Consider the following 22194-nt stretch of genomic DNA (forward strand, 5'->3'; position numbering starts at 1 on the left):
AAACACACAGCCGGGACGTGACACTCTGCAGGAGCTGCATCTGGGCATTTATGGCCATCAGCAAACTGCAAAATGGTCTGGTCTGCATAAATTCTTCATGGCTTCAATGCATTATATTATTGCTGTACTGTAGCTTGGTTCTAGACAAGACAGGCGTAGCACTTCCAGCACTAAGTAACAGAAAGGTAACCCTTGGATACCTAATTAAACAATGTCAGTGTCTTGTACTGTTAAAGGATTAAATGCAAACTGGGATGAATATAAAATGAGTACATGCAGGATTAGTCTACTGTTGAGCTGTCCTGTGTAAAAGCGTCTGCATCAGGTGTCGAGACAAAGCAGGGCCCTGAACACTTACCTGGTCAAACTTCTTCTGTTTCTTCTCCAGGTTGGAGACGATCTGGCGCTGGTGGTCCAGGTCCACCATGAGGTCTTCCAGCTCCTGCTGCAGCCGGTTCTTGGTCTTCTCCATCTTGTCGAAGGCCATGCTCTTCTCCTCCAGCCTCTGGCTGACGCTCTCCATGTCCTTCTGCAGCTTCTTCTTCACCTCCTCCAGACCCTCCATGGCGCCCCCGTCCTCCTCCAACTTCTTCTTGGTTTCCGTCAGCTGACAGACACACACACACACACACAGGTTAATTCATATAAATCAGGAGAAGAGAGACACACACATGATCAGTTACTCTACTGGTGCTTTGTAGGTTTTTTTTAGGTTGTTGTGGTACCTGTGTTGTGGTGTGCGCGATACCTGAGTATGCAGGACTTGGATTGTTTTCTCCGAAGTAAGCAGTGTGTAGCAGTGCTGTAGTGGATCTTATACCTGAGCCTGCAGGGGTGCCAGCTGCTTCTCCAGGGGAGGTAAGCAGTGTGTAGTAAGCTAGGTGCTTCTCCAGGTAATGCGAGTGCTATAGTGGGTGCTGTACCTGAGCCTGCAGGGATGCAAGCTGCTTCTCCAGGTTCCTGCGTGCCTCCTCCTCCTCTTCCTGCTGCTCCTGCAGGCTGTTCTTCTCCTCCTCCAGCTGACGGACGCGGCTGCTCAGGTTCAGTTTCTGACGGGTCTCCTCCTGCAGCAGCTCCTAATGTCCACAAAGACACACAACATACAGTGTTACTATGGAACAGAGTTGATTGTTCTAGCTCCGGTTATGGGTTGTGTTTGTTTGCAGTGGTGCTGACACACCTGTGTATCCTGGAGCTGGGACTCCACACTGGCAGAGTCCTTTGCCAGTTTAATGCCCTTCCTCTCTGCCTCCTCCAGTAAGGCGGAGACATTGTCCAGCTCACTCTGTGTAGAAGGAAAGACAGGTTAGAATCCAGCCCAGTACAGCTAGCAACTGTCCCCCTTTGATTCTATCAGGACTAAGAATTATATAAGTACTGAATATTGCACTGCAATGTCATTTTTCTGAAACGAGATCTCAAAGTTTCAAAAGGGATGCATTTTAGAGTGACTATCCCCAAGCTGTCTTTTGGCTGGCCCCTGTGTGTTCATGCTTAGCTTGCCTGTGCCTACAGTTCCATACCTGCAGCTTGTGAGTCTTCTCAGCCAGCTCGTTCCTGGCTCTCTCCCCCTCGGTGATCCTGGCTGTGAACTCCTGCACCTGCCCCTCCAGCTTCTTCCTCTTGTGCTCAGACTCTGCCTTGGCCTGCTGCAGCCCCTTCACCTCCACCAACATCTCCTTGTTATCGCTCTCCAGGGTCTGCTTGTTCTTCTCCAGGTTTGCCTTGAACTGCACACACCGAAATCGCGGGGTTAGGGAAGGAGAGCACCATCGGGAGGGGGGATCTTTTAAACCATAACAACAACGTGTGATATCCTCCATTTAGGCACTGTAATGCACAAGTGTCTCAATTCCACATTAGTAAGGAGATATTTTACAGTACTTTTACTAATGATGCACTGCTTTTATGAACAGTTACACATAGTTTGTATGGGTCCTGGTAACTACAACGGCAGGGTGAGTCAGTTGCTGGTTTGGCCTGTGCACCGACCCTCTTAGCCTGCTCCAGCTGCTCTGAGACATCCTCCAGGGCCGCGGCGTGTCTCTGCCTCATCTCCTGAATCTGAGATTCGTGGTTCCTGGTTTCTTCCTCAATGGCCTTCTTCAGCTCGGTCACCTCCTGCTCTCGCTTGGTCCTGGACGATGGAGAGGAGGACAGCGTGTGATTGACACGGAGGACTAGAGGACTGATGAGTGCAAGTCTGCCTATACCATTCAGTAAGAAATAGATCACTATGTATTGTGTAGTGAGTAGTGATTTAAAAGTACAGGTATTTCTATTAAAACAAATAATAAATGTGCATGTTAAGCAGTACTTCACTTAACCTCAAAGCATAACAGCAATAAACATTTCCATATATCATCTGTTTAAGACATGCATGGGATCTGAACCAGATTTAACAGATAGAATGAAATAATGAACTGCTTTATGTCCCTGAATGGAGGGTTAATTTGCTACCCCCTCACCTGAGCTCCTGCTGGGCTGCGGTGGTATCTAGGGTGTCCTCCAGCTCAGTCTTGAGTGCCTCCAGCTCCTCGCTCAGGTCTCTCTTGAGCTTCTCTGCCTTGTTGCGGGAGGCTTTCTCCGACTCCAGATCTTCCTGCAGCTCAGCAATCTGGGCCTGCAGCTCCCGCACCTGCTTCAGGGTGTTGTTCTTATAGGCCACCTCCTCATCGCCCCTGCGGAAACAAGAACACACACACACACGCTCAGTCAAGCCTGCTATGCACACACACATACACCTTCCTTTAAAGAGTTTCATTCACTCCCATGCAGTATCAATTTATAATTCTACAATCCAGGTTAACAATTGCCACCATAATGAAAGTAAAAATATCCCTTTATTGAAACATTACAGGAACAGGACCTCATAAGGTAGGTGTAGTAGGGTTTTTCTACCTTGTGAGGGGATTTAGTTTTTTTTTTTTTTACTGTAACGAGCCCAACACAAACTCATAGTTATTACAAGAGCTGCAGGCACCGATTTATTCTGCTGAAGTTACAGTGAAAGCAGGTGCTGACAGTGGGGTCAATGCTGTTGACTGGGCCAAATTATCATCCCAACTGAAACATCTGAAGAAGCTGCTGCTCAGATGTAAGCCGCTCCCAGCCAAGTGCAGGATGCACAATTGCTACACAAGTTATCCAAACCCTGCAGGCTCAGCTTTACAAGGGGAAGCCAAGAGGAAAGGGGTCGGGTCCAAGAGGAGGTTCAATACTAGATGAGGGGAATTGTATTACAAGCACAGGTAGAATATCTAAACTCAGGGCACAATTAAATCAGTGTCGTGAAAATTCGAATTCATGCAACACAAAGAAAGCATACAGGGACACGCGTAGTAATGTACAACACAATCGTTAAAGCACAGCTAAAAGACTATATTCTGGATCACCAGTAGGAGGCAGTATAGACCTTGTTAATAATAGGAAGTAAGGAGGGTGTGGGCCACGTATTTATAGCCCACAGCCAAACATTTGTGATAAAAAAAACCCAATGAATAAGCATTCCTAAGTAGTTATGTCTTTAGAAGTCAAGATGATTTTTATGAAGCACAGCCAAATGCAAATCACATTCATGTGTTCCAAATGTAAATAACAAAAAAAACATCAATCAGACTTATTCAGAGATGAACTGGTAAGTTTACAAAAATGTGTCTGGGGATTTTAGCAAAACAGAACTGCATAGTGGATTAAACCTTATCAGCCACGCTAAAGAATGTGAATGCAGTACCTTTGAACTGGTGCAAAGTAGAAATCCCTGCTGTTAATTTAAAATGTGTTGAAAAAGATTTTGGAAAGCACTGTTTGTCTGTGACTAAATCTCTTGAATTTCAATCTGTCTTTGTCAATTACTTTAAATCCAGGAGGGGGTCTTAACCAGAGACCATGACCTGTACAAATATTCCGGAAAAACCGTGTAATAATAACCCCCCCTGGAGTGTGACAGTAACCATGTACTTAAAATTGGGATGAAGTGTTTCCCTAAAGATCCATCTTAAACAAAGCCCACGTTTATGACTGCCAATCACATTTCAGCTAAATTTGGGCTAAAGAACGTCCCTGTTTAGCAATGCACTGCACTGTTCAGATTCTATCTGGGGTCCACAAAAGCCACTAATAAAGAATGATATTGTACCTCTAGAATTTGGAGACTGTGACAGTCTGGCTATAAAGAAGGCCATGTGTTTATATGGCCTCAGAAGAGAAACCGTTCAAAGAAACACAGTGATTTATAACCCTGCTGGTTTCAATGTGTACTGTGCGTCTCTAGTCGTGCTATTCCTCAAATACAGGAGTAGTAAGCAGCCAGTCTCCGTTCTGACCTGGCCAGGGCAGCCTGCAGCTCCTCTTCTTTCTTGGCCAGCTGCAGCTTCAGCTCCTCTATCTGCGCCTGCAGCTCTGCGATCTGGTCCTGCAGATCTGTCGTCTCCCCGTCCAGCTTGCGCTTGGCCTTGTCCAGCTCCTGCCTGGTCTTCTCCTCCTTCTTCAGCCGCTCTGACGCAGAGAAGCAGAGAGAGAGAGAGAGAGAGAGAGAGAGAGAGAGAGAGAGAGAGAGAGAGCTGAGATCTAAACACATTCCATTTTATCTGGGGCAGGTTAGATTGCTGTAAACTACTGTGGAATATAAGAAAGTAAAAAAAAAATAATTTCTATTGAAAATAAATTGAGAGAGCAAGCAGAGGTTTCATTGACTCGTCTCTACAAACTTAATTATATTCTTTAGCTTGGGCTAAATTCAATGTCATTTCCAAATACTAAATGACAAAGTGTTTTGTTTCTTCCTGTAACTTTTCACTTGATATGAATCCTAATAAATCTCAACACACCAATAAACCACACCCCACAGCACCCACACACCAATAAACCACACCCCACAGCACCCACACACCAATAAACCACACCCCACAGCATCCACACACCAATAAACCACACCCACAGCATCCACACACCAATAAACCACACCCCACAGCATCCACACACCAATAAACCGTGGAGCGGCCTGGGGTCAATACTCACCTTCCAAATCTACGATCATCATCTCCTGCTTGTTCTTCAGCTTGGTCAGGTTCTTGGCCTTCTCTTCCTCCTCTGCCAGATGAGATGTAATCTCAGCCACTCGGTCCTCCTGCAGCTTCTTCTCCTGCAGAAGGGACAGAGGAAGGGACGCGGTTAACCAGAGCAAGAGGTGTCCCATGAGGTGAGGCACCCCCCTGCCCCCCCAAACCAACCCCATCCCCATGTGGTCTGAAACTAGAACCCTCACCTTTATGAACTTGGAATTTTGGTCCTCCAGCAGGAGAATGTCCTCCTCCATCTTCTTGATTTTGGCCTCGGCCGTCACTTTCTCCAGCTGCAGCTTCTGCCTGGCTGCTTCCTCCTCGTCAAGCTGCTCCTCCAGGTCCTAAATCAAGTCAAAACCACGTTTAAAAATCCACCCATCAACAACCTGCAGCAGGCAGGCAGAGGACGGCATACAAGGACATCCTCTCGAGACCCCAGGTGGCTATGGCATGCATTTTGATTTTGCACATTGCTGGGGTTTGCAAGTGTAAGCGCAGTTACTTGGATGTGAGTCTGCATCTTCTTCTTCTCGTTTTGCAGACCCTGGTTGCGCTCCTCTTCCTCCTCCACCCGGGACTCCAGGTCGTGCAGGATCTCCTCCAGCTCCTGCTTCTTGGCTGCCAGGCGCGCCCGCATCTCCTCCGCCTCTGCGAACAGCTCCGTCTCTGCCTGCAGCTGCTCCGCCAGGATGTTCTTCTCCTCTAGCAGCTGGGAGACAGCGAGCACAGGGGGGTGCGGTTAGCATTTCATACAGCGGGGAATCTGGGGAATGAGTATGGTCACTGCTTCTACTCCCAGCTTTTATCTATATCCCTGGGAGGTCTTGAGTCCTACAAGTTTTATTTAGTCAGATAATGAACTGAATACGACCTGGATAGAAGGTTAATTTGTTTCAATTAAGTAATATAGGATATAGATTGAACTAAGGTTAGGTTGCAGTGCTGCTGAACAGTATATAAAGACCACTTGCAATGACTTTCAGATGGTCCATTTAGTTGCGTGAATACCTGTTGGTGTTTCCTCTCCATCTCCAACATTTCCCCCTCCACCTTGCTTTGCTTCTCCTTCACCTTGACCAGCTCCTCGTCCTTGGCCAGCATCTCCTCTTCCTGGCGGGTCACCTGGAGCAGCGGCTTCACCTGCACACCGCCAATAAACAACCGACCAATCAATCAATCAATCAAATTCAACTGATTGATTGATGCACAGCTGGTATCCATGTCTGAAAAACCTGGTGAAAAAATATTGCCTATATCGTTCTCTATTAATGTATTCATTCAAGAATGATATGCAACACCTCCTCCATAAAACCACACACACACTGCACAGTACTGACGGACGCACCTTGGTGAACAGTCTCCACCATTGCCAGTGGCGCAGTTTGAGGTAAGCAGCACAGTTCCTCTGCAGCACTTTCAGAGCGCTGAGCTGCTGCTGCTTCTTAGCGAAGGCCCTGGTCAAGAGGAAAGACAAGACACACCATTCAAACTCTCGGCCCTCGCCTTCTCTCCTCCCCTAAAACTACTGAATGCATCAGCCGATTATCATTATTATTCAAATGATCCCTCCCTTCCCCAAATTGAAATGCCCAGTTTTGAATGTCACCTCACTGCTGAAGATCAGAAGCTCAGATATCTCTTTGACCCTTTGAACCTGAATAGCTACTGAACCCTGGAGGTGAAGCCCATCTGGCTAGTTTCCGCAGAGGGGTCTTGTAGTACAGTGAAGATTTTCCTCTCTTACCCACAGGAAAGGAAAGGCCAATGCAGTGCACTTTGTAGGCCCCCAGCATATCAGCAAGCTCTTTTTTGCAACACTAACCCGTCACTCAACGCAGGGAGTTTTTACCAAGTACACGGAAGCCAAAAAAACAGCCTCTTATGAATCTGGTATTTTTCAGGGAGGGCCCCTGCAGTGCTCTACTGTAGACCTTGCACTCACTTCCTGGCCAGGTATCCCCTGCAGACTGCCTGGAAGTAGATGATGATGTCAGTGATCTTGAGGTCCCGCTCCTCCTCCAAGTGGGCCAGGACTCCGGCCCGAAAGAAGATCTTACTCTGTCCGATCCGGAACAGGTTCAGGTCCAGCTCCAGGGCGCGGATCTACACAAGCAATAACAAGCATGGTTCTGAAAATCCAACTTTTAAGTACAGGTATGTCTTTTTCTACAGTAGCAATTAAGAATACATTACCATTCGCTCACAGGCCTGCTTGCCATCCATGAACCCTTTAGGAATTGCGTTAGGAGTGAGAATCTCATATCTGTAACAAGAAGGGAATTAAACAGCACTAATGTAATATTAATAGGGGAAATGCCCTACATAGTATTCATGTAAATACTATATACTTTTGCAAAAGCAGCCAGATAACCTAAGTTCTACCTCCAAAAAATAAGTGCAGCACCTTTATTTTTTATTTTACCTCTGCCTGAACTCCTGAAAGACAATCCTGTTGGGGAATCCTTGGCGACAGATTCGGATTCCTTCTAACACCCCGTTACAACGCAGCTGGTCGAGTACAAGATGAGGGTCCAGCTTTCCAGCCTGCAGGGCAAGAATGGTAGGGAGTATGGTAGTGTTAGTGAGAGTATATATACAAGTGCAACTTACACTGGTGCAATATCAAGAAATACTGCCCCAGACATAACGACTGAAAGATCTTTTCATTTCCCAGACACACAGAAATGTCTAAGTTAATATTACCATTATAAAAGTTTACCACTGTAGCAAATGCAGTAGTTTTTCCAGCTTACCCATGCATTTACTATTTTACCATTCTTAACTGTGTTTTACCTTGGTGTACTATGCTTTATCACACTGCTTTGATTTTACTATGATAAACTTTTTTATGGGTTATCTTGTCACACATCTGCTTTTATATTGGGTTTAAGTGTGTCGCTTATCATTCAAGAACAGTCCATACTAACTCACTGACCATGTTAAAGGCAGCCTGTGAGACAGCTGAAATATGAAACTCTTAACTCAGAACTGCGTCAAGTAACTTAATAAAATTATCAGCAAATTGTAGAAGCAAAGCATCAGTCAACTATTTAAAAAGAAATATATATATATATATATATATATATATATATATATATATATATATATATATATATATATATATATATATTGGATGGAAGAATTGTTGTCCTGCGAGGCAGATGCCACTAGTCTTATTAAGTAGGAATCCTTGAAGTGTATCTCACCCTCTTTTCGTGGTTAGGAATGATGCACCTGACGAAGTTGGGGTTGGTGTTGCGGAGTGTAGCCATGAGCTTGGTGAGAGACTCCTTGTACAGCTGCCCCACTGTGCGGAACATCCCCTTTTTGGTCTTGTAGGAAGAGCCGAAAGCAGTCTCGTTCATGCCTGCCACCTGGTCCAAACCGACAATGCGGTCCACTGCCGGCGACAAAAGGGAACAAACGCGTGGTTGAGCGAGGGGCTAGGGAAACCGCACGCAGCACGACGACGGACAAGCACTGAGCAGCATGGACAAGACCAACTACAGATGAAGCTACAGTGCGGCAGACAGCACACAGTCTTAACTAGAAGCATAAACAGCAAAAATGAATAAAATCAAACTGCAACTACAAATGTCAATCAAATTCGACTGCTAAAACAGTGAAGCGCACAGGCACTAGTTTGGTGCAGCACGGTACCGATGGAACACAAGCCCTACTTTCCTAATGCTTGTGCTTGTTTGCATGAAACGCAGTCACTTGATTTTAATGCAACACGACCCTTGATTTACCCCCAACCCCAGCCAGCCTAGGCCAAATTATTTTTTACATTTATTAACACTATTCATTTTAGCTTTTTTTTTTGTTTGATTTTTGTTTAAATCAACACAAAATGTAACAAATCCATATAATGCCCCTTTAAAGCACTCAAAGATTGATCACCAGGTCAGAACTAGATCTCAGCAATAAAACACTACTACAGGTGTCCCACCAATACCACCCTGAAGGCCTCACTGGTAGATACGAACAGCCACAATGAAAAGACATGGGAAATGGTCCTCCTGTGACACAACTGGCCTATATACCGACCACAGCCTTCTCTCAGTTTCTACACAGTTTCCAGTTATCTTGTCCCACATATACTGTAGGAACCCAGTAACTCCCAGCTGTGCCAGTGTGGTTCATTCCAGGGTTTAAACAAGGGACCCTATTAAACCCAGAGCCACGTAAAGATTCTAACTGGCGTTCAATCCAATAGGCTAGTGGGAAAATAAACACAGTCTAGCAATCAAACTGCTGCTGGAAACAACTCTGAGATGATGTGCAGATTTAATTTGAAGGCAGTGCAACCTTTTTTTTTTTTTTTACCTACCCCATGAGTTTAGCTGTGAAACAATGAAATACTGATACTGATGTTGCAACTAACTCTAGGTCTCTTTCTCCACGCAAGAACTACTTTGACCGATTTGCAACTTTAATTAAACCTTCTTTCACCCGCTGTGGTGCAGTAATGCTGGCTGACTTAAAACCCCCTCTGCATCCTTTTACATATCAGAACACAGCCACAAATGTTTTAATATCCTGTAATTTAACAAAGGAAAAGGTTTTTCTGTTTAACACAGAGAAGTACAAAGACTCAGTCGTCCACCCTTCAAAAGACACTTTAGACAAGCATCTAAAATTCCAGCAAATCCTATGAGCCCTGGCGTTCACATATTCGGAAAGAATTTCAAAACAAGAAAAACAAATTTTAACATAAACATTGCAGTGTTTTCATTCCTCTGTATGGCCAATTTCATGAATTTTCTTTTTATTTGTTTATTTTTAAAGAAACCCCAAACATTTCCCTGATCTTACTTAAGAGGGAATGGCAACTCCCTTACAAACAGAACTGAGAGAAAACACACTGAACAGCTTACTGTCGAAGACAATGGCAATCAATTACAACTGATGTTTTTTTTCTTTCACGTTTTTTGATCACATTCTTCAAGCACTTTTAAAAGGGACATTATAAAGACCTGAGCTTGAAAAGGGCATGGGTGTGGCATTCCTCTTCTAGTCTGTGATGACTTGCTGGGAAAAAACAGCTCATCAATACTGTCTCCAACAGCAGGAGCGAAGCCAACAATCACATGCAGCTGTACACTGCTCCTTTCAGCAATCTTGTTGTGTTATAGCTTGTATATAACAAAATCTAAAAAACACTCCTTTAAACTTAGTAAGGTTTCTTTTGAGTATTGCCAAATTTAGTAGTAGAGTGGAACGTTGCATATCCAACCGTCACATAACTGCCCTGATCAATTAACCTCCTCGCTATATAAATAAATATTAAAAGTAGGCTACGAGAGCAATGGCATTGGCAGCAAATGCAGCTTCCACGATGGAAACAGAAAGATAAGTGTTCTAGCAATCATTCTAGCAAGCGCGTGTCAGTCAGCTGCATGTAGCAGTGACGTTTCAATACACCAATCGAGAAAGCTTTTTCTGTGCAATGTGTTTATATGATGGAGCGCACACTTGCAGCGTGTTGTAGCTTTTAAATACTTTTGAATTAAACAAAGCAAGCTTCAGAAACACAATGCTTACCAGCTGTTTGTTAAAAAATAGCCGAAGCAAAATTGAAACCGAGCTGCTTATCGGCTGTTAGCAATATCAAGAAACAGCGCAAAGTACCGTGACAGAGATATTAAGAAAGCAGAAGCAGGGAGGCAGGGACTTCTAGAGTTAAGAAAGAAGACATCAGTGGCAGGTTACTGTACATTTACCGTTTTTTTTTTGTTTCTTTTTTTAAAAAGCTTTGCGTGGAGATGGCTAATAGCAAACCACATAGCAATACTGTGTATTTGCGACCTAATTAATCTTGTTTACGTTCACTTTTAAAGCAAAAAATGTCCCCATGTTTAAAGCAGTTTGCGTGTTGTTTTTGATCACTAACCTATTTATGGATGTATAAATGCTTTTTCTATAGATGTCCGCAAATCCAACTTTTTCACATACCCGCCTGTACTGCAGTCCACAGGGGGTCAGATATGCGACGTTGTACTGTACTTCTGACTAATTGTGTAAGGAATTCGCTACATTGTATTTCTATCTTTCACTGTTGCAAGGCTGTTTATTGTGAAGGAACAGTAGTTCCTCTCAGATGGATGAGTCTTTGCTTGGTTTTCAATTCTTCTGCAATTACTCAGTAACTTTAGCTGGGTTTGTCGAACGGAGGGGGTACATGTGTTTCTGATTCTGAAAAAAAGGACAAAGTACTCCGAAAGTCTTTTTCATCTTTCCCCCCATTTCACAAATTCGTTTATCAACATGCCTTGCACACACTCAAACTAATTCGGGAAAAGAGCGAGCATGTCCCTAGCTATTCATTTGTATTAGCATTCCAACATTAAACTCAGAAACAATTCACCATGTACAGGTAACAGGTCGCAATTATGGATCCAACTGGGCTATTGCTGCTAAGGGAATAAAACAGACTCTAAAGTATGTAAAAAGAAACATCGTCTTTCAAACCAACCAGAGCTCAAGCCAACAAGCCTTTATTTGTTTTTACAAGTTGTCATGTGTCTGCTGAATAACACAGACACTTCCATGGTAAATCACATCTTGTTTATATAGTTGCTTTTTTTTCCAGAGATACAGCATCTTTGAAAATATGCCAAACACTATCTGCTGGTCTACTGCACAGCATTACATGGATACAAAACTAAAAACCAATAAAATAGAACTGGTAACTGAATAGCATTGCTGAAAGGTTAGCTCTTCAGATCCTACACTGCCAGTGGGCACCAGAACAGTAATACATTCCAGGAATGCCTGTATTCTCTCCTATGGGGATTGTTTTGTGATTTTTTACAAGCAGCAAGAACTTTTTTTTTTAAATGGACACTGGTGAGCATTCTAGGGCATCCACAGACCTTGTAGGACCTAAAGGGTTAACAGAAAGGTGTTTCTTCCTTTCTTTCTGTTAGTAAGACTGCATTACGTTCATGCAAGCCTAGAAGCGGTGAGTGCTTCTGAAAGTACACATAAGCAGAGACCTACGGCATCGTATACATTCACCTGGTGGATCGTGAAGACTAGAAATATTGTCATAGAAAGACTCTCTTTGAATAGTCTGAATATCTAGAGTACAGAGAAAGAGAAAGACAGAGAGAGAGAGGAAGAGACAAAAACAGAAGGAGCAGAGCACACACACAGAAAACGCTGTGGTTAGCACGAGACACGACTACAGGAAATCACAAACCACCCCAACATGTCAGAAGAAGGTTATTTACATCAGCAGGGAATTTCATGCACAGAGAATACATTATTGCATTGCTACAGCCTTCTTTTCTAGAAAGGGGGATTACAAGGAAGCATTCAAAAGACACTGACTACAAGCTGGAGCGTTTCATAGGGCACGGGGCTACTTTTAACCCATTTAGTTTCTCTTTTTTACGACTGGCTCACCAAGGTTAAAATTGTACTTGCTACCCCTTTACAAAAAATGATCCTTTACTAAATGCAATATGATTTTCAACCACAACCACAAAACCCTTAATCAGGACTGTAAGCTGAACCTTATAAGAAACTGGTACGTGTCGATATGCTGAAGGCAGCACTAGCCAAAACATTTCTTTACTTGACTTACAGGGATGGAAATGAGACTCCCATTGCATAGAAGTTTGATCCATTCCTGGTTTTACTACAAGTTTAATAAGACGCACCAGAGCTTGTTACCTATACACTGGGGATAACCAAGCACCTATTAAAACCTGGATCAGATGAAACTGATATGCAACAGAAGCCTCATTTCCATCTCTGACATATTATAATATTCGCTCCTCTACCAATAACTGTGTACTCTAGATGAATTTGGCCCTTTTTGATCAGTACTGCGTGATCACTATCTGATCAGCACACTGCAGGGATGCAGGTTAAAAGCCACTTCACTCAGGTAGGGTTAAAATGTGTGGCCCAAATCAAGAGCAGATCTGGGTTAGGGTTACGGTTATCTGGCCACTATCGCACATGTGCTCATATGGTATTTAGAACAGAGAGATTGAACATGAAAATACCAGCTTAGACCAACAAGTCTCTCTCTCAAGGGAAATATTCCATATTCCACTAAAATCATTTGATGTGATATTCGTGAGTTTCAACACAAGGAGTCGTCAAGGAGTGTTTGGATTTTGCACAGGGTAAGGAGGACAGCAGACAAGATGAAATCTGCAATTCTATAGCCTTCTACACCTTCAGAACAGCCTGAGATCTGTTCTGGACCTTTGCCTTATCTGTTAATTTAAACAGAGCCTTGTAAAATACAGGATGTAGTTCTGGCTATCCCAATCTTTTTGTTTTAAGCGTATCCCTTTTGCTGCTTATGCTTGTAATTTGTGCTAACAGAACAGCACGGAAGACCCTGATCATGAGCTTACCATCTTTCCACAGTTCTGCAACAAACTTGTCCGAGGACTGGTGCAGGAGTGTGGCTACATTGTCATTGAGGGGATCCATGTTCTTCAACAGCCATTCATCAGCTTTGTAATCCACCTGGTTTGGAGGAACAAAGCTTATTCAAAAGTACACTGTATCTCAAATATCTGCCGGCACGGTTGATTTCTTTCGAGATCGGGAAACTGCTTTGGCCACCTTGATTGAAGATTTCAACAAGCAGTAGTGGGAAGCCTGTGATGCTTACCCTGCCAGCGTAGTGCATGATGCAGAAGTCCGCCTTGTCTTTCAGCTGTCTAGGTTTCTGGAATTTGGGGTGAGTGCCCTGCTCCTGGACCAGCTTCTCTACAAAGGTTTTATCGGTGGCTTTGGGGAACCAGCACTCTTCATCCAGTAGTGCCAGCACGCCAGGAGGGTGCGCCTGAAAAAAACAAGGACCAGACGCTTGAGAACGCTCTGCTGGCAGGACACAACAACACATCACAAATGAAGTACTGCATCTTAGGCTACTCAATGTTACTCTAGGTAAAATACCTTGACTGGAGCCCACAAGAACACCACTGCTCAAGTAGCAGAGAAGGGACTGAGCCGACAGCAAGCTGCTCCTTCATTGACATTGCTTGATCCTGGCTACAATTTTATAGTCATTTTAGAGTATAAAGTGCATCTTTTTAAGAGACCACTCTAGTACTAAAGGAAACACACTGAAACTATGTACCTAGTTATCCTAGTGAAGTTAGTCTGCACTAGAAAGAGTTCAGTATAGTTTTGCCTTTCTGCTCATACTGTAGGTTTCTGAAATCTTGCAGGGATGCGTACAATATCTGCAGTATACCTGGGCATCCAAGTGGTCCCTGATAGGGAATTCACGTCCACACAGACCAATAATACATCTGATATAGAATTCAAGGTTGCTGCAATCCCACTCCAAGGAGGTGCATGTTGTAAAGTTTATTAGATCAAACATTACGCCCACAGGTCTACTGGGGAAGTAACTGCACAAGGATCTGCCAAGTTAAGCTAGGTTTGCATGAAGAAACATGTGTTTCCATTCTGATCAATATAAAAAAGGGTTTTGTTAGAATCGACGGCAGGGGAGCCTGTGGTTACAGCAGAGCTGCTTCCACCAGGAGGAGAAAAAAAAAAAAAAACATTCCTTCACTGAGCTGCTGAAACCAGAAATGCTGTACAACAAATGTATCTGTACTGCTGCAGGTCCAGTCTGAGGCTGATGAAGTTCAGCGCTCTCCCTAATACACACACACACATGCTCAGACAGACAGACAGACACACTCCCTCTCTCACCGGTCTCTCAATCAGGTCGATGCAGGGCTGCAGGTCCAGCCCGAAGTCGATGAAGTTCCATTCTATGCCCTCTCGCTGGTACTCCTCCTGCTCCAGGATGAACATGGTGTGGTTGAAGAGCTGCTGCAGCTTCTCGTTGGTGTAGTTGATGCAGAGCTGCTCGAAGGAGTTGAGCTGTGAAGGGGGGGGGGGGGTTTGACACAGAGATATGAGACCTGAGTCCCCGAATGCAATCCCATCAGAGAAAGTGAAAGAACACTATATCCTTTGGTTTGATGAGATCCCCAGCAGCCGGGATAAACACATCTCAATATTCACAAAGTGAAGCAGGAACATAAATCCAGGCAGAACCGATAAATACATTATGGCAAAAAATTGACTTTTTTATTTTACACCGAGCTAGTTTTTTTGACTGATAGAACTCAGTTTAGAGCAAAAGATATGAGAATAATTAAATGCATGCACGATGTTAACAATTCCTAAACTGTTTTTTCCTACTGATGGCTGAAGTGACTGAACTGTAACTAAACTCAGCTTGTTCATATTTATTTTTTATTTCATAACTCATGTAATTGAATAAACACCACAGCTTCATGACATCATGTCTAAAGACTGCAACGTTTGAAATAAAAACGGACGTACAATACGTACTGTACCAGAACATCTGAACAAATAGGAAACAGACATCGTTCTTAAGATATCAAATGTTTGCACTTTGAGAAATAAATACAACATTTGAAAATGGTTTCCACGCTTCTCATCGAATGTAAACAAAACAAAAACAGATGCTGTTGTTCTCAAGAAAGGGTTGAAATACTTTGCTTGCAGTTTGATGCTTGAAACCACGCAGCACTGCTCTCAAATAATATTCACTGCAGAGCTAAACCAGTGTAGTAAAGGAATGGTAAATAACATATCACACTGTGCTAAATATTAAGCCATAACCTTCATGGTAACAAGAACCAGAAAAAAAGAAATACATAAACAAAAATCACTTAAATTCTTCTCGAGTGTAAAAACAAAAAAGCCCACGTCCAGCTCCCAGCCAGACTTTATATTAAGAAACTACAACACACGCAAATCCCACCTCAAATCCCACCAAATGAACTTATATACGTACAAATGAGCTTGTCCTTTAAACCCTGGCACACGGCTGCATTCATTGAAAAGTGACTGCAGTGTACACAGACACTAGCATTGCTGTCCAGGGTGTTTGGAGCTGACGCAGGATGATTCCATGCTAGTGATTTTGATTGCACAAGTGCGTGTGTGTGGTAGGGCTCACAACCAGGCACAGTGCTGACCACAAACCAGAAGCAACCGCAGATACACGTTTATAAAAACTAACAACTCCTTAATATCCCATTAATTCACTCACTAAACTTTGTTTTTTTATTTTAAACATATTTAAATATTTATGCAAAGGAGCCAACTTGGTTAACCAATTCAATATCTTTTTCCATTATCCTGAGAGGACCTTAAAAGTTGCTGTTGTCCTTTATTGCACTAACTCTTTCTATTCTGGATACATCTCGAGAACAATTTTTGATTGTTCTTGTCAATTTTTTCCCCATGACTCTTTCCACAATTCATTATAAAAAGCATTCCGAATAAAGTCCTATCTGGCTACATCATCCACTGACAGTGTTCACAGACCTCGAAGATCTCGAAGCCGGCGATATCCAGGATGCCGATGAAGGAGGCTCCCTGCCGCTTGGTCCTGTCCAGGGCTTTGTTGATGCGGTGAACCAGCCAGCGGAACAGACGCTCGTAGGTGGCCTTTGCTAGAGCCTCCACTGCGAAGTCAGCCTGGAAAACAAGAGGGCTCGTAAACCTGGAACTGGGGCAAGACCAAGGAAACCACGGGGCACATTTTAAAAAGTTTCTTTAAACAGCTGTCTTTTAATTTGCATGCTGGGGTAAAAGCAGGGTGTTTGTGTTCTAAAAGATTGAATGCCATGTTAACCCTTCAACAGGCACAGCACAGACTCTACAATAAAGAACACTGCAAGTATCCACACTGAGCCGTCCTACCTGCTCTTTCGTCTGTGCTTTCTGTACATAGTCTCGTCCGACCTTGATACGCGGGGACAGAATAGCGCGGGTGAACTCCATGACATTAAGTCCTAGCAGGTGACACAGCTTCTGGGCAGCTAGGAGAAGACACAGCGGTAACACAAAAACAAAACGAAGGTGATTTGCTTTTTTTGTTTGTGGCAGACTTAACAGCCTCCGCAAAACGGCATGCTACTAGAAAGAAAAGTCGCACTGCTATTAAAATACCATTGCTTTACACAGCAAAAACATACCCATACAGATCGTGTAATGCATTTAATTTTTTTGTGCTAATTTCCAATTTAGTAGCAGTAATTCAATAACTCCCCCCTTCTTGTGCTGCAGATCAAGTATTATTAAGCTTTGAATACTAAAATTTCCAAGCGTATGACAGGTCTTTTTAAAATTTAAAACTATTTATTGACCTGTGCTGATACTCAAAATCACAGGTGCTTGGACATTTTTATGAAAAAAAAGACCTTTTAAAAAAACAGGTAAACCATGTGCTAACAGGTGCTGGCAGGTTCTTCATAAACAAGAAGAGGAACACTTCATGCTTTTTTTTTTTTCGTATTGAAAGGGATATATATCTTTTCTGGAATTTATCACTGCACGTGCTCTGGATATTTTTTAAAGATGAACACAAACAGTCCTCAGCCTACCTCCTGTTTCAAGAAGCAGATTCTCATTGTTAAAAAGATCTGCTTTAAGGTTTTGCTGGTTTATATAGTTATTTAAATCATACAGTGTTTAATACATTTGAAAAAGAATATAGATCCAGAATGCTGACCTAGTACACCACTTAGCTTTCTCTACTCCAGATACCAAAGCACCCTTAAGACTGCTAATGTACAGCTACTAATATCATTTCAATAAATATGTCTGTCTGAATAGTTCTGTTGCTCTAATACAGTGATCCCCCTTTAAAAGGTGGCTGTTTCCGCAGAAATAATGCACTTTCTAATCGTCTGGTTCACGGTAAAGTGTGGGATGAAAGTGAGCAGATCTACTGTACGTGTGTGTTTGTGATGATGCATACAGTACCTGTGTTCTCAGGCATGGAGGCCTGGTCTGTGTTCCTTTCCTTCTTGAAGACAATGTTACCGAACTGCAGTACAGAAGACACCACCTTCAGCATAGCTGCGTTAGAAACACAATTGCACAATCTCCATGAATATACAGAGGCGCTGACGGCAGAACCCGTTCCTGCCACAACCATCATCCAGGCATTTAATTTCTACTGGCAGAAATACATATTTTTTGTTGTGCCCAATTGCCTGTTTCTGGAACACAGAATAAAACACTAACTGTTGTATGACTGATTGTATCTGCAATGCATTAGATTGAAAGCCACCACAGCTTTCCAGGCTTGTTTTTAATGTAAGACAGCTCCAGCCCTGACTACCTTCCTGAGGCAACTGAGCTCCTCCAGTTGTGATCTTACCTGAAGCTCAGAAAACCTTTCACTGCAAACCTGCTGCATTGATTTTTGTTTTCATTATTCTATGTTTTATTCTCCATGCCTGGCCTGTTGAATAAGAGAGGCTGTATTCATAAATAATGTGTTGCAGCAACTTTTTTTTTTTGCATTGTACTGTATTGGGGACAGATTCACAAAGCAAAAAAACACAAAACAAACTGCAAATGTTTGACTGGAGCGAATTGTCCTTTATGGGCCACCTGGCCAGGGTGCCGAGCCTCACCCAGGATCTCGTCGTGGTTGAAGCTCATGATGTTCATGGCATCCATGGTCTCCTGGAAGTTGTCTTTGTCCTGCTGTCCCGGGATGGGGATGTTTCCGTTGGACAGGAAGCGGTAATTGTTAAACCCTTCCAGCAGCAGGTCAGCTGGGTAGAGAACACAAAGGAGACAGACTGGTAAAGGCAAGAGTCTATCCTGCTGAGACCACTAAACGAGGCTTCATCCTATAAAACAAGGTCATCACATTCGGTTTGTTTGACCCATTTCATTCAAATGTTAACACTGCAGCTGGTTCTTCTTAAATGTATATTTAATTTTAATGCTATTATTGCATTGCAGACAGCGCCATGCTCTTAATCTTGGTTAGGAATTGAGCTTGGGAATTCTTACAGGATGGACACAGGTTCTTTGTTTCAGGGTTTGTCAGTAGCACCGAGAATGGTAACGAGCTCTGTGACAGTGTAAAACTGTAAGGAGTTCCAGTCAATTCGACAAGCACTTGGTTTCTTGTCAAACATCTTTATGTGAACGAATGTGTCAGATTGCCTTGTGTTACTTTAAATGAGACAGCACCCCCTGCTGTTTAGAGGTTGCAGTTGCACTCACATTTCAGGTGTTCACCGGCCCCAGCAAGAAGCTGGTAGAAGATGTGGAAGGTTCTCTCATCTTTGGCCTGGCGAATGGCGCGGGACTTCTCCAGCAGGTCTGAGTGCTTGAGTCAAGGACTGGACTGATGAACTAAGAGGCTGCACTGGCTAGGGTATCAACACACACGGTGGACATTTGGACAGTATTTTATGAATCATCAGGGTAATTTCATGTAAGTATAAAATATTTGTGCATTAAATCATTAAATCAGATACTTGGAGAATAAATAGCCAGATCTGTTTTAATTGATCTTCAATTTCATTAAACATGATCTCTGTTGAATACACACATAAATAATATATATATATATACACACACACACACACACACACACACACATTATATATATATATGATATATATATATATATATATACACACAGCTTTTTGTAGATGCTGCCTATTTAAAAAACGAAATCTTGTTTATTGTCGTCATCTTTTTGGTTAACAATGCCCTTGAATAAATCTTCTGGAATTTACCCAGCTGGATACAAGTTTAAGCGGACAGCACTTTTAAACCTGCATGACTAAAGTGCATGTTCATGAAGTTACTTATAAAAACCCCTTGCCTACTGCACCATCACATTTTCAGTACCGAAAGAAACCACTTGAAACAGTTTAACAACCACAAAAAAATGCCACACGATTTGGCAGGTCTGGGCTACTCACTGAATTGAGGTTCATTAAAAATTATTTCTGTATCTTAAAAGCATTACAGTATACAAATCATCTCTAACCAAACAGAAAGAAAGAAACCATTAGTACAGCTTTAAGATTTATTTTTTATTACGCACTGTGCACGAGAATCACTTTTCTAGGCTGGCACACTCGGGACAATGAAACATTGCACTTCTGCGGCATTGCTCCGATTATAAAGGCACCCTGAGCCAAACCAGCCCTGTACTAGTCACTAAGACAGGATACAGGTCTCAATGTTGGCCCCTACTATGTAACCAGTGACGTCAAAGTTGATTCTGATGAACTTGCCCTGCAAAGAAAAGGAAAACAAGCAAAACTGCAAAGTTACAATTTTTTTCCTCTTAAAACAATCCTCTTTTATGCATCTCTTGTAGTAATGTACTTTTCTTAGCCTGAAAACTAGAAAAAAACAATTAATACATTTAGGAAACTATTAAGGGGGGCATCTTCAATTTGTTTCTAATTAAGCTCTGCATGTTTCAGATGCCCATGTTTGATACCCCAAAACCTGAACAGAAGTAGCTGTAAGTGAGGCTGAACAAACACAGCACTTTACAGAACAAAGAATCCTCAATCAAGTTCCACTCTGTAAAAGAATAAACCATTTAATACAGACCACTAGAAAGCACCAAGCCGCCCTCCTCTACAAAGCATTCTGGAATTTAAACGGTTCCACAAAATTCCACTTCATAACAAAACTAGTTCCAGATGGGTAATATTTAATAGGTTCACATAATTATGTTCGTTACCATAGCAACTCGCGTGGGTGCTCCAAACCAATGCACCACAGTGTTGAGCCCACCTGAGCAGATCTACTGAATGACACTGGCACTTGCTTAAAGATTTAAAACAACCAGCCTGGTGACAGACCATCTGTACCGCTGCTTAGGGTTCAATCTAGTTTAGGCACTTAGTGCTTCGTCTATTGGGCAATCTCTCAATGCAAAAATGTATTTCAGTTTTATTATTGCTCTCCACACATCTGAGAGGAGCCAGTGCCCAAAGCCATAATATTCATTATTTTTATGGAATTTGGATACAACGCTGTCCAATGCCCAAATTGGGTAAGACAACATCCACTGTCAGCACTGGATGGATAACTCAGGGATGAAAATAAAACTTGCACTGCATAGCAGTTTGAGCCATTCCTGGTTTTACTGCAAGTTTAATAAGGCACACCTGAGCTTGCTACTTATACCCTGTGGCCAATCAAGCTTGTAGTAAAACCTGAAATGGATGAAACTGCTATGCAACAGGAGTCGTACTTCCATCCCTGTAAATGCCTGTTGCTACGAACAATTTTCTTCATCCAAAGACACATTATGACTTCCACTTACAGCCATTAAGACTGATGCTGGTTCAGGAGCATAACACATACACTGCTATCACAGGGTGTCCTAATACTTGTACTTATATTTATTGTACCTATATTTATAACAGGACACTTGTTTCATGGTTGTGTATATGCTAAGTGACCATGCTGTGATACAAACACAAAATGCACCTACAAAACGTGAAGAGTTGTCATTCTTTACAGTCTTGCCGTTTCCAAAGGACTCCAGAATGGGGTTGGCTTGCAGCAGCTGACGTTCTAATTCGCCCTGAAACATAGTCAAAGCTCATTAGTGCACAGCATGCATCTCAAAGGGATGCCCCACCAGTATTCTAACACAACACAGACAACAGACGGGTACAATGACCAGTAAGCCCACAGACCTTACCTCTTTAACCAGATTCAGATTCACCTTCGACACACAACTTCATTCAAGAACAGTGTGTGGAGCCCATGGTTGAAATGTGAAGGAAGTCTTTTTTTTTTTTTTTTTTTTTTTGGTTTGCCACACCTTGACAGTTGTTGGAAGTACATGCACTAAGGTTAGTGTTACAAACTACAGAAGCAACGGCGAAGCATGCATCCTAAGCTGCTCTATCTTTTAACCATTCTCCCAGTTAAGATTAAACGAGAACACACAGGATTTGGAAACTTATTTTACAACAGTCCCCACTCCCCCCAAAACATGTCTATATCCTAAAAGACTGTACATGCTAAACAGGTTGTTTCTGCTAGAAAATGAACCACAGAGGATCAATGGTAAATGAATCCTGGTTTAATCAGTAGGGTTGGGAGAACTGGGAGCACAGAATCTGCTTTTACCAAATTAACATTCAGTATGATTTCCAGAAATTGCTTTCAGGAAATGTCAAAAGTTGGCCAAGCTTGACAGCTGCATTTCTTCGAATGGATCTGTCCCTGCTGTTTGCATGAAGCATGCTCTAGGATTTCAGAGTCTGCGTTCCGCCTGCCATAAGTGTTGCACCAGGACATC

At 42.7% G+C, this 22194-nt stretch overlaps 1 protein-coding gene across 5 annotated transcripts in view; it reads right to left on the bottom strand.

Annotated features, from left to right (window-relative positions):
• The window catches only part of LOC121295381 (myosin-10), a 60116-nt gene that overhangs the window by 6714 nt on the left and 31208 nt on the right, over positions 1-22194 (bottom strand). For all 5 annotated transcript variants that reach the window (XM_041219923.1, XM_041219922.1, XM_041219921.1 and 2 more), the window contains 26 exons: positions 21376-21468; positions 20093-20156; positions 19128-19226; positions 18524-18667; positions 17865-17960; positions 16800-16918; positions 16422-16574; positions 14766-14939; positions 13708-13881; positions 13445-13559; positions 8270-8463; positions 7486-7607; positions 7257-7326; positions 7006-7166; positions 6409-6517; positions 6072-6203; positions 5566-5772; positions 5267-5404; positions 5020-5143; positions 4326-4497; positions 2469-2681; positions 1993-2137; positions 1524-1730; positions 1181-1285; positions 924-1076; positions 359-607 (listed from right to left, as the gene is read on the bottom strand). In XM_041219923.1, coding sequence (XP_041075857.1) covers positions 359-607; positions 924-1076; positions 1181-1285; positions 1524-1730; positions 1993-2137; positions 2469-2681; positions 4326-4497; positions 5020-5143; positions 5267-5404; positions 5566-5772; positions 6072-6203; positions 6409-6517; positions 7006-7166; positions 7257-7326; positions 7486-7607; positions 8270-8463; positions 13445-13559; positions 13708-13881; positions 14766-14939; positions 16422-16574; positions 16800-16918; positions 17865-17960; positions 18524-18667; positions 19128-19226; positions 20093-20156; positions 21376-21468 — 3732 coding nt within the window. The remainder of the gene's footprint in view (positions 1-358; positions 608-923; positions 1077-1180; positions 1286-1523; positions 1731-1992; positions 2138-2468; positions 2682-4325; positions 4498-5019; positions 5144-5266; positions 5405-5565; positions 5773-6071; positions 6204-6408; positions 6518-7005; positions 7167-7256; positions 7327-7485; positions 7608-8269; positions 8464-13444; positions 13560-13707; positions 13882-14765; positions 14940-16421; positions 16575-16799; positions 16919-17864; positions 17961-18523; positions 18668-19127; positions 19227-20092; positions 20157-21375; positions 21469-22194) is intronic.

This window comes from Polyodon spathula, chromosome 20 (assembly GCF_017654505.1).
Source record: "Polyodon spathula isolate WHYD16114869_AA chromosome 20, ASM1765450v1, whole genome shotgun sequence".
Classification (NCBI taxonomy): domain Eukaryota; kingdom Metazoa; phylum Chordata; class Actinopteri; order Acipenseriformes; family Polyodontidae; genus Polyodon; species Polyodon spathula.